Below are 12,478 nucleotides of genomic sequence, written 5' to 3'. Positions count from 1 at the left end.
TGAGCCATTTCTTGGTTCGTAATACTGTACATCTCATTGGGAATCCCATTCACATTGTTGAACAAGTGCATAGTCGGCTACTCCCTGATTATTGGTTAACTGTGATTTCCAGATGGCAACTTCAAGTTTCTGCATGAGAGCTTTCTCTCCTTGGAACCAGGCCTTTCCGCCTATGCGAACGAGCCAGAGAGAGTAAGTATCTACTCTGGCATTTTCACAACTATCTCTGCTGCTGTTGTTATTGGGCAGAACATTCAAGGAGACATTCTTTCGTTCCTGTGCAGTGTGTAGGACCCCTCCGGGAGCTACTGGCCTTTGCTCAAAGGCACGTTCCGCCTATGCAGTGGTCGCGCACACCATTAGCTCTGCTTGCAACGGCCGGGCTCCGTTTGTTGCCCACTCATCGGTCCCATGCGCTGCTGGAGCAGGTGAGCTCATTAACGTAAAAATCTCACCTATGTTCTTTGAAAAGGGTATTGTCACAAGATTCAAAGGCACAGGAGGGTCACCTAGGTGACATAATGAGATGGGCACAGACAGCACTTGCAGAGTGTGGATGCAAACGGACAGTTGAACAGTTCAACATTAGCCTTGTAGCCTATATGTACTGGGAGACAGTACACGGTGCAACAATGGCAAGTGTTTGACCCATTCTAGTATAGATAGCAAGTGTTTGACCTATTCTTGTATAGATAGCAAGTGTTTGACCCATTCTAGTATAGATGGCAAGTGTTTGACCTATTCTTGTATAGATAGCAAGTGTTTGACCCATTCTAGTATAGATACCAAGTGTTTGACCTATTCTGGTATAGACAGTGTTACGTGCTCCTCCCTGACCCCCTGGTCACGGTGTACCTCCGAGCCCCGAAAGGACTCACGGCAGAAAAATGTGTTATTCTGTATGTCAAAGATCAATGGAGAAGCCACACCAATTGTTACTCACAAACAAATATTGTATGAAGATCACACAAGAATAACAGTACAGCAATAATAGTAATCAAAAGTACAATCAATATGTCCTATGATGGTACCACCAGATTCGCAATATATAACTCACTGTGCTCCAAGTGAGCGGAAAGAAGAAGATTCCCAATGTCTCTAATTCCCGGCTTCAAGCCAAAGTGGATGCGCTCCAGCGATCATCAGATCAATGTCCAATCAAGACCAGAATCCCGTTGGGTTGGCAGTTACAGTCCGGCTGCCAAAGCTGTGTAAAGGCGCCCTCCAGGGCGACTGGGAAATCCAAAGGCGCCCTTCCAAAGGCGCCCTTCAGGCGACTGGGAAATCCAAAGGCGCCGTTCAGGCGACTGGGAAATCACACCCTCGGGTATGGACGTTCCGCGGCTCACAGTCGGCTGTGAGTTCACAGTCGGCCGCGGCTCACAGATTTACCTTCAAAATCCGCGTTGCACACACACACACACCAGATACGTCTGGTGCGGTGAAAATGGCTGAAGTCAAGCAAAGAAAAACCTTGCGCGATGCGCAAAGGCTGAAGCGAAGCAAAGAAACCTTGCTCGACGCGCAAAGCGCGCCAGTCAAAATGGCCAAGGGCCCGTTCTCGAGACGTAACGGCCCGATGATGATTCTCTCCTGAATCGATTGCAAAACCTGACACGCAGGTTAATCTGTCACAGCGATAACGACTCTGTCGCAGGAATCCCTTTCCTGGGAAACCCAAAGTTCACTCGTGACTCTTGCTCGCCAACGTTCGCTCCAGACCGCAAAGCAACTATGCTTCTTGTCCGACTTCACTCGCTCCGCCTTCTTTCTCTCTTCTTCCTCTTCTTCATCGTCGTCCGGTTCCCGATCCGGTTTCCTGTTTCTTTTAACTCTAACTTTTTCACCTTTTGAAAACAGTTCATGAACAATAAACCTTTTGAAAACAATAATAGCACATGGAATCAAAAATGTTTACAGTGGATGAAAACCACCACAACGGAAGTGACGAATCCGTAACAATAGCAAGTGCTTGACCTATTCTGGTATAGATAGCAGGTGTTTGACCTATTCTGGTATAGATAGCAAGTGTTTGACCTATTCTGGTATAGATCGCGAGTGTTTGATCTATTCTGGTATAGATAGCAAGTTTTTGACCGATTCTGGGATAGATAGCAAGTGTTTGACCTATTCTGGTATAGATAGCAAGTGTTTGACCCATTCTAGTATAGATAGCAAGTGTTTGGCCTATTCTGGTATAGATAGCAAGTGTTTGACCCATTCTAGTACAGATAGCAAGTGTTTGACCCATTATAGTGTAGATACCAAGTGTTTGACCCATTCTCGTATGGATAGCAAGTGTTTGACCTATTCTGGTATAGATAGCAAGTGTTTGACCTATTCTGGTATAGATAGCAAGTGTTTGACCTATTCTGGTATAGATAGCAAGTGTTTGACCCATTCTAGTATAGATAGCAAGTGTTTGACCTATTCTGGTATAAATAGCAAGTGTTTGACCCATTCTAGTATAGATAGCAAGTGTTTGACCCATTATAGGTCTTTTATAGGGAGGACCATTATAGGGAGGACCATTATAGGGAGGTCACATCTTTTCGAAGCTGTCCATGCGCTCACGCTTTCGAAGTTAAGTAATTTTTCACAATTGTGTTTTTGTCGAAACTGTATCTATCTTTCGGTATGTGTACCTATAGTGTCTTTAGCAAGATTCTCGGTGTTAATTTTTCATACATGTATACAAAATCGTCGGTTAATTCGTGTCGCGTATTTTGAGGCCTAGTCAGCTACCGTGTCCGACCTTGAGGCTTTGTTTTTCTCTCAGCGGTCCGTCGATTGCGCTGCAATTACTTTCGTTCTCTGTTTTTGTCCCAGTCTTTCACCCCATACCTCCTTGTTTAAAATCTCAACTCAAAAAAAAAAAAAACCAAAAAAAAAAATTTCCTTCTCTGTTCTTATTCGTTTATTCATTGTTCTTATTTGTTCGTTCGTTCTTCGATCACGTGTTTCCCCCCCATTTCCATTTTCCATTTCCCCAGATAGTTTTCACTGCTCAATTTAAAAATGTTTAAAATTTCCCCTGAAGAACTGTATTCTGTCGTATATTATAACACCTTTTTCTTCTTCTTCTATAAAAGGATGCTTTCGACTTGCTCACCAAATCTATTCATTCCAAAAAAAAAATTCCATCTCTTACAGTTCCTCTTTCCTACATTCCCAAAACTCTCCTGCACTCCACTCCTCCTTCAGCGTCCTCAAACGTATTTTTGACTCGAAGGTCACAAGAAACTCATTTTGCAATAAATGTTTGTTTCCCATTAATTGTACACTTTCTAAAATCCAATCTCACCCCTCCCCTCCAAATCTTCCCCATCACCCCTTCCCTCCAAAACTTCCCCATCACCCCTCCCCTCCAAAACTTCCCCATCACCCCTCCCCTCCAAATCTACCCCCTTGCCCCTCACCTACAAATCTTCCCCATCACCCATCTCTTTCAAAATATTCCCCCTTGCCCCTCCCCTCCAAATCTTCCTCATCACCCATCCCTTTCAAATCTTCCCCCTTGCCCCTCCCCTCCAAATCTTCCCCATCACCCCTTCCCTCCAAAACTTCCCCACCACCCCTCCCCTCCAAATCTTCCCCATCACCCATCCCTTTCAAATCTCCCCCCTTGCCTCTTGCCTCCTAAACTCTCCCCACACCCCTCCCCTCCGAGACTCGCTCACTCCTCCCCTCCTACACTCCTCTCTCACCCCTTCTCCTCAAAGCGTCCTCCCCGCTTCTTCCCCCTTCCAACTTTCACCTTCATCTCCCCCAACCTTCTGCCTCGCTCTTCCCCCTCCTCAAATAACACCTCACTGTGCCTCACCCAATCACCATCAAACCTTTTGTCCGCCCCATTCTTCCCTTTCTCCAAGCTATTCTAAAATCTCTGACACATCTTCAATAGCTCGTGCGAAGGAGGGGAAGTCCTCCGTCGTGCGAAGTCCTTCCTAGGCACACCTGAGCTCCTCACCACATACAAGGCTTTCATCCGCAGCTCAATGGAATACTGTTCTCCCCTATGGGCTGGTGCTCCTGCCTCACACCTGGCTCGGCTTCACGCTGTTGAATCCAAAGCTTTCAGAATCATTGGAATCTCCCGCGATGAAGCTATCTCTGAGGGCCTTTCACTCACTCACCGCAGGCAGGTAGGTGGTCTTTCTGTCTTCTACCGACTCCTCTCCGGCCTTGCTCCCCCAGCTCTCTCTGTGCTCTGTCCCCCAAATATTCCTACAGGTCGCACAAGATCTGCCAGCCACCCTCTGATGGTTAAACTGCCGAAATCTCGGCTCTCTGCTCACCTTCACTCTTTCATTCCTCTTTTCTCCCGCCTCTGGAACAAACTCCCACACTCACTTCAATCACACTCCTCCCTCCAGGTCTTTAAAACAGCTGTTCACCACCATCTCTTATCTTCCCCCATCCAAAACCTTGATCTTTTCTACCCCCACGAATTCACCCCAGATCCACCTTGTTTGAAATTCCAACTTCTTTCCTGGAAGTCCTGGCAGTGTCCATATGTTTTATACCTCTCCCACCCACCCCCCCTTCCCATGCCTCCCCCCCAAAGCCCTCTCCCTCCCACAGTTCTCTCGATGTCTCCATGTCTCTCGGTCCCTGCTCTCAAATGTTGTGTTTGTGTCCTTCCCCCTCTCTCCCCATCTTGTCTACCGCTCCCGATGTTATTTGTTTTATGTGTCTGTTTGTCTTTCTGTGTGATTAATGTTCGCTCTTTCACGAGCCTCGATCTTGTATACAAAAAAAAACAAAAAAAAAAACTCTCCCTACCACTTCCTCCTCTTCCACATCTTACCCTACCCCTCCCCCCCCCCCCCCCCCCCCTGTTCTGTATCCGATGCTCCCCCTTCCTCTTCATTAACGGTATAGACCTCAAACATCCGGGGCCTTCGCTCAAACCTGACTGATCTCTCCATACAGGTTGCTTCTGACAAACCAGACGTGATCTGCTTAACAGAAACTTTCCTCCTTCATGATGTCTCTGATTCCTTGGTATCTCTCCCAGGTTACTCCCTCCTCCGGTATGATAGACCTGAGCCTCGTCCTGGAGGTGGGGTTGCTATCTTTATAAAAAACTCTCTTCGTCACTCGCCCTGCACTGCACTCTCTCCACCTCACCCCCAGGAATACCTTTGGCTACGGCTTCCCTTTCGCTCCCACCTTTTATTCATATGTGTGTTGTACCGTCCACCAAACAGTGATGACTCCATCTACATCTCGCTGTCTGATAATATGGACCAACTTCTATCGACCCATCCCAACTCTCTCTTCCTCATATGTGGTTATTTCAATTGTCACCATGCCAGTTGGCTGGGTGTGGGTACCTCTCTCACCAGCTATGGCTCTTCAGCAAAGGACTTCTGCGACTCACTGGGACTGACACAATCTGTCAATTTCCTGACCCGGATCTCAGTCAACGGAGCATCTTCTCTTCTGGAATTGGTTATGACTAACTTCCCTGAAAATGTCTGCTGCTCTTCTTCTGCTCCAATCGGCTCATCTGATCATGTGCTTGTTAAAGTGGACATCTCTCTGACCATTCTCAGAGAGCCTCCTCAGCGTCGACGAGTCTGGCATTTCACTCAGGCCAACTGGCACGGTCTTCAAGCAGCCATCAATCATCTGGACTGGTCTCCCATCTCCTCTGCCTCTGACATCAACTCATCCTGGGAATTCTTCCAAAGTAAATTGCTTTCTCTCATGCACAGATTTATCCCATCTCGTCTTCAGTTGTCATACCCTTCCTCCCGTCCATGGTACACGGAATCTTGTGGGGAGGCTGTTGCCCAGAAACAACTTGCTTTAGTCTCCTGGAAAGCAAATCCAATGGAAGGAAATCTCATTTCCTTTCACAAGGCCCGAAACAAGTGTGTGTCCACCCTCAGGAGAGCCAGGAAATAATATCTCTCCGTTCTCAAGACCGAACTCTCTTATCTGTCTCCCTCTTCCAAATCCTGGTGGCGTCTGGTCAAATCTGTTTCTGGTGCTTGTTCCCCCTCCATCCACTCCCTCACCTCAAACGGCTACACGGCTGACTCCGCACGTGAAAAAGCTGAATGCCTCAACTCTGTGTTTGCCTCTAAATCTTGTGTCCCAAACCCATCCCTCTCTGTAACCACCGTACCCAGTCGTACCCTGCTGCTCCTGGACTCTGTGTACTTTCCTCCTGACAAGGTGGAAAAGTTTCTGTCAACCCTCGACTCTGATTCTGCAACTGGACCTGACGGCATCAGCCCACGGGTCCTAAAATCCTGTTCTTCCGCTCTTTCACTCCCTCTCTCTGTTCTCTTCACCCTCTCTTTTGCTCAAGGTCATCTGCCATCTGCTTGGAAATCAGCCAACATCACCGCTTTGCACAAAAAAGGTGCAAAAACAGATCCTAGCAACTGCAGACCAATCAGCCTTCTCCCAATTATCAGCAAAGTCATGGAATCCATCATTGCTTCAGATATGAAATCTTTCCTCTTCTCCAATGGCTTCATCTCTGATCATCAATTTCGTTTCAGACCTGGTCACTCTACTCTGGACATGCTGCTTCTGCTTTCTCAACTATGGATGGAGGTCCTCAATGCCAAACAGGAAATCCGAGCTGTCTCGCTTGACATATCACGTGCCTTCGATACGGTCTGGCACGCCGCTCTGCTCACCAAACTGTCCTCCTTTGGTATCCATGGAAATCTCCACGCATGGCTGGCGGACTTCCTCTCTAGTCATAGTCAACGTGTGGCCCTGAATGGGTTTCTCTCATCTCCTCTTCCTGTTCAGGCTGGAGTTCCCCAAGGCAGTGTTCTGGGCCCTGTGCTTTTTCTGGTCTTCATCAATGATCTCTCTGACTCTCTCGAAAATCCTCTCTATCTCTTTGCTGATGACTCCACTCTCTGTCGCTCCATTCCTCATCCCTCAGATCGGCAGTCTGCAGCCTCCTCACTCTCTGCAGACCTGGACAAAATCACAGACTGGGCAAACAAGTGGAACATGTCTTTCAATCCTGACAAATCTCACACTCTTACGATGTCTCTCCGAAAATACCGACTGGACAACCCTCCCATCCACTTTCTGAATAATCCTCTCCAAGAAGTTCTGTCACTCAAGCTTTTGGGTCTCATGGTTTTGCCATGATCTTTCCTGGGAAAACCACATTTCAAATATGGCCTCCAAAGCAAGTCGCCGACTGGGCATCCTCTGTCGTGCGAAGTCCTCCCTTGGCACACCCGAGCTCCTCACCACATACAAGGCTTTCATCCGCAGCTCAATGGAATACTGCTCTCCCCTCTGGGCTGGTGCTCCTGCCTCACACCTAGCCCGTCTTCACGCTGTTGAAACCAAAGCGTTCAGAATCATTGGAATCTCCCGCGATGAAGCTAACTCCAAGGGCCTTTCACTCACTCACCGCAGGCAGGTTGGTGGTCTTTCCGTCTTCTACCGACTCCTCTCTGGCCTTGCCCCCCCCCCCCAGCTCTCTCTGGGCTCTGTCCCCCAAATATTCCTACAGGTCACACAAGATCTGCCTGCAACCCTCTTATGGTTAAACTGCCAAAATCAAGACTCGCTGCTCACCTTCACTCTTCATTCCTCTTTTCTCCCGCCTCTGGAACAAACTCCCTCACTCTCTTCAATCCCACTCCACCCTCCAGGTCTTTAAGACAACTGATCACCACCATCTCTTATCTTCCCCCATCCAAAACCTTGATCTTTTCTACCCCCTCTAATTTCACCCCAAATCCACTTTTTTGAAATACCAACTTCTGTCCTGGAAGTCCTTGGGGTCCTTGTGTTTTATACTTCTCCCTCCCTCCCCCCCCCTTCCCACGCCTCCTCCCCCCAAGCCCTCTCCCTCCCACACATCTCCCTGCTCTCAAATGTTGTGTTTGTGTGCTTCCCCTTCCCTCCCCATCTTGTCTTCTGCTCCCTCTTTTTATATATTTTGTTTGTCTGTTTGATTTGTTTGTGAAATAAATGTTAGCTCTTTCACGAGCCTCGATTCTGTACACAAAAAAAAAAATAGTGTAGATACCAAGTGTTTGACCCATTCTAGTATAGATAGCAAGTGTTTGACCCATTCTAGTATAGATAGCAAGGGTTTGACCCATTCTAGTATAGATAGCAAGAGTTTGACCCATTCTAGTAACGATAGCAAGTGTTTGACCCATTCTAGTATAGATAGCAATGGTTTGACCCATTCTTGTATAGATAGCAAGAGTTTGATGTATTCTGGTATAGATAGCAAGTGTTTGACCCATTCTAGTATAGATAGCAAGTGTTTGACCCATTATAGTGTAGATACCAAGTGTTTGACCCATTCTCATTTAGATAGCAAGTGTTTGACCCATTCTAGTATAGATACCAAGTGTTTGACCCATTCTAGTATAGAAACCAAGTATTTGACCCATTCTAGTATAGATACCAAGTGTTTGACCCATTCTAGTATAGATACCAAGTGTTTGACCCATTCTAGTATAGATACCAAGTGTTTGACCCATTCTAGTATAGAAACCAAGTATTTGACCCATTCTAGTATAGATACCAAGTATTTGACCCATTCTAGTATAGATACCAAGTGTTTGACCCATTCTAGTATAGATACCAAGTATTTGACCCATTCTTGTATAGATACCAAGTGTTTGAGCCATTCTAGTATAGATAGCAAGTGTTTGACCGATTCCAGTATAGATACCAAGTATTTGACCCATTCTTGTATAGATACCAAGTGTTTGACCCATTCTAGTATAGATAAGAAGTGTTTGACCGATTCCAGTATAGATACCAAGTGTTTGACCGATTCTAGTATAGATACCAAGTATTTGACCCATTCTAGTATAGATAGCAAGTGTTTGACCTATTCTGGCATAGATAGCAAGTGTTTGACCCATTCTAGTATAGATAGCAAGTGTTTGACCCATTCTAGTATAGATACCAAGTATTTGACCCATTCTTGTATAGATACCAAGTGTTTGACCCATTCTAGTATAGATAAGAAGTGTTTGACCGATTCCAGTATAGATACCAAGTGTTTGACCGATTCTAGTATAGATACCAAGTATTTGACCCATTCTAGTATAGATAGCAAGTGTTTGACCTATTCTGGCATAGATAGCAAGTGTTTGACCCATTCTAGTATAGATAGCAAGTGTTTGACCCATTCTAGTTGTGGTGAAATATGTTGTAATGTCTTGAGCTGAGTGAAGAGACAATCCGCGTGAAGGGACGACCTTGAGGGAGTTTATATAAACTGTGTCCATTCGGTGCGCGATCGTGTGGCAAACTGAATCCCCAGCGCTGTAGACTGCTGAGATTAACAGGTGTGTAATTGCTTGCTGCAAGAAACTAGAAAGAGATGTATGCTTTGATTGCCGTCTTTATGGAACTAATAATCTGCATTCTTGTATTGTAGGAATGGGTAGAGAAATAGTTCAATAAAGCCTCATTTCTTGCGAGAGGTCTGAGTTTGATTCCACAACAATTTATTTTCTAACAATTTAACATCCGTGTACATTACTCCGTTGGCCACCAGATTTACAACACAGATTCCTTTGGTGTTCTGACACAAGGACGTGGACGCCATACAGATCTGGGTAGGCCACCGGGTCAGCAGCATGGGCCATCCATGACTTCGAACCACAGCGTGGCTGACAAAACTGTCACTACTCCCCGTGTCAATCAATGCATCCACCTCCCAGCCATTAACCTCCACAGGCATCACAGCTTTGGCGAGCCCGCGTGGAGCAGTCGTGGTGAGTGGTTTGGTTTTTGACAGGAAGGCTCCCGCCAGAGTCACCTGCTTGGCTTTGCTCGAACGGCAGACTTTAGCATAATGGCCTTTCCGGCCACAATTATGGCAGAGATTGCTGGAGACTGAGAATGCGTCTCTACAAGTCGCATATGACCAAGCCCGGGTACTTCAACTAGCGCAGGTTAGATCCGAAACCTACGGAAGACCCTACATGATGGCTTGTGCAGCTGTTGCTGTGAAGCACCCGGGGGCCGACAGCTCCATGGAGAGTGCTTCTGCGCGGACCGACACCCGCCGAGATGAATCGTTCATCGTTAGCTCGGATGCAGAGGAGACCAAGCTTGTAACTATTGCTGCGGTGAATCCTGCAAAGACGACGGCAAAATGTTATTTCTGCTGCAATAGATGACATCTGAGGTCGCTTTGTCTGGCGAAAGATGCTCTGTGCCATAATTGTGGCCGGAAAGGCCATTATGCAAAAGTCTGCTGTTTGAGCAAAGCCAAGCGGGTGACTGTGGCGGGTGCCTTCATGCCAAGAACCGACCCGCTCACCATGACTGCTCCACGTGGGCTCACCAAAGGTGTGATGCCTGTGGAGGTTAGTGGCCGGGAGGCGGATGCATTGATTCACACGGGGAGTATTGACAGTTTCTTCAGCCACGCTCTGGTTCAAAGTCACAGATGGCCCATCCTGCCGACCCGATGGCCTACCCGGGTCTATATGGCGTCCGCGTCCCTGTGTCAGAACACCAAAGGAATCTGTGTTGTAAATCTGGTGGCCAACGGAGTAATGTATACGGATGTTAAATTGTCAGCAAATAAATTATTGTGGAATTCAACTCGGAGCTCTCGCAAGAAATGAGGCTTTATTGAACTATTTCTCAACCCATTCTGACAACACAAGAATACAGATTATTAGTTCCATAAAGACGGCAATCAAAGCATACATCTCTTTCTAGTTTCTTGCAGCAAGCAGTTATGCACCTGTTAATCTCAGCAGTCTACAGTGCTGGGGATTCAGTTTGCCACATGATCACGCACCAAATGGACACAGTTTATATAAACTCCCTCAAGGTCGTCCCTTCACGCGGATTGTCTCTTCACTCAGCTCGAGACATTACAATATATTTCACCACACTAGTATAGATAGCAAGTGTTTGACCCATTATACAGACTTGGCATTTAATATGGAATTTTTTTTTTGTGGGGGTGAACTTACTTTTCAAGATGTCTTAGAACCAAAAGTTAACTTGAATTATGTTGAAATTATTCTAGATCTTGTTAATGTGACCTTTAAAAGAAACAAAAACCACATTTGACATTTCGAAACAAATACATTGATCCTTGAAAGTGATGTAAACTGATATCGAACTCAATTCATGGACAGTACTGTGTTAAACTTCTGTACGTTTTCCAGAAGTATCTCTTTATTTTGCACATTAGCCGAATTTTTTTTTAACAAAAACAAAAGTTAAATTACGACTGGGATTACGGACAGTAAAATTACAGTTCAGTACTTCGTGTAACCCCCACGAGCATTCAGGAGAGCACGTACATGTTGAGGCATGCTGTTCACGAGATTTGCCAAGGTTTGGACAGGAATCGCTTGCCATGCAGTGACAATAGCCTGCTGCAATTCACGCACAGAGGTCGGCTGCTGGTCCAAGTGGTCGATTTGACGCGTTAATTCTGCCCACAAGTTATCTATCGGATTCATATCCGGGGACATGGCAGGCCACTCCATATGCTCTACACCACGGTCAGCAAGAAAGTGTTGGATCATGCGAGCACGATGAGGCCGTGCATTGTCATCTTGGAAGACAGTTTCCTCAAAAGGCTGCACGGGCAAATGGAAGCAATGATTCTTCCAGAATGGCCCTGTACTTGAACTGGTTCAGGTTTCCATTCAGAACAAACAGGTCAGTTTTGCCCCCTGCATGAAAAGCAGCTCAAACGGTCACCCCACCACCTCCAGCTTGGACTCTTGGCACTATACCGTCTCCGTCCATCCCTCTCCTCCGTGGCTGCAGAAACCCTCATCCACGCCTTCATCACTTCCCGTCTGGACTACTGCAATAGCCTCCTTTATGGTTCACCCTCAAAAATCACCAATAAACTCCAATACATTCAGAACTCCGCTGCCCGTCTACTCACCCATTCCCGGACCCGTGACCACATCACCCCCGTCCTTTACAAGCTTCACTGGCTCCCCATCTCCCAGAGAATCCAGTACAAAATCCTCCTCTTGACCTACAAAGCCCTCCATAACCTGGCCACATCCTACCTGGCTGACCTCCTCTCCAGACACACTCCCACCCACAACCTCCGCTCTGCTGGTACCAACCTCCTGACCCCCCCCCCCCCATCCGGACCAAATTTAGATCCTGGGGGGACAGGGCCTTCTCCATCGCTGCTCCCACCCTCTGGAACTCGCTACCTCACACCATCAGAGACTCCTCCTCACTCACCACATTCAAAACATCACTCAAGACCCACCTGTTCAACACTGCATTCAACATTTAACCCACAGCATCTAACCCCTGACTATCTCCTCTCCTTCTCCCTCCTTTGTGCTTTGAATATTTCCCTATTGATTCTTCTTTTTTTGCAATTGTTTTTATGTTTTGCTATGCATTATGTTTTGCACTCTGTCAAAGCGTCTTTGGGCTTCCTGAAAAGCGCTATATAAAATAAATGCATTATTATTATTATTATTATTATTATTATTATACA

The 12,478-nt window shown here is 46.5% G+C and overlaps 2 protein-coding genes across 3 annotated transcripts in view; one reads left to right on the top strand and one right to left on the bottom strand.

Moving 5' to 3' along the window:
• The window catches only part of LOC137436353 (ectonucleoside triphosphate diphosphohydrolase 6), a 98,093-nt gene that overhangs the window by 5,992 nt on the left and 79,623 nt on the right, over positions 1–12,478 (top strand). For both annotated transcript variants that reach the window (XM_068130055.2, XM_068130056.2), the window contains exons 2-3: positions 113–192; positions 285–428. In XM_068130055.2, coding sequence (XP_067986156.1) covers positions 113–192; positions 285–428 — 224 coding nt within the window. The remainder of the gene's footprint in view (positions 1–112; positions 193–284; positions 429–12,478) is intronic.
• Positions 1–12,478, bottom strand: part of TAF5 (TATA-box binding protein associated factor 5) — a 543,784-nt gene that overhangs the window by 471,158 nt on the left and 60,148 nt on the right. The window lies entirely within an intron of this gene.

This window comes from Myxine glutinosa, chromosome 11 (assembly GCF_964187855.1).
Source record: "Myxine glutinosa chromosome 11, kmMyxGlut1.1, whole genome shotgun sequence".
NCBI classification, from domain to species: Eukaryota; Metazoa; Chordata; class Myxini; order Myxiniformes; family Myxinidae; genus Myxine; species Myxine glutinosa.
This window is presented reverse-complemented; position numbering and strand designations above follow the sequence as displayed.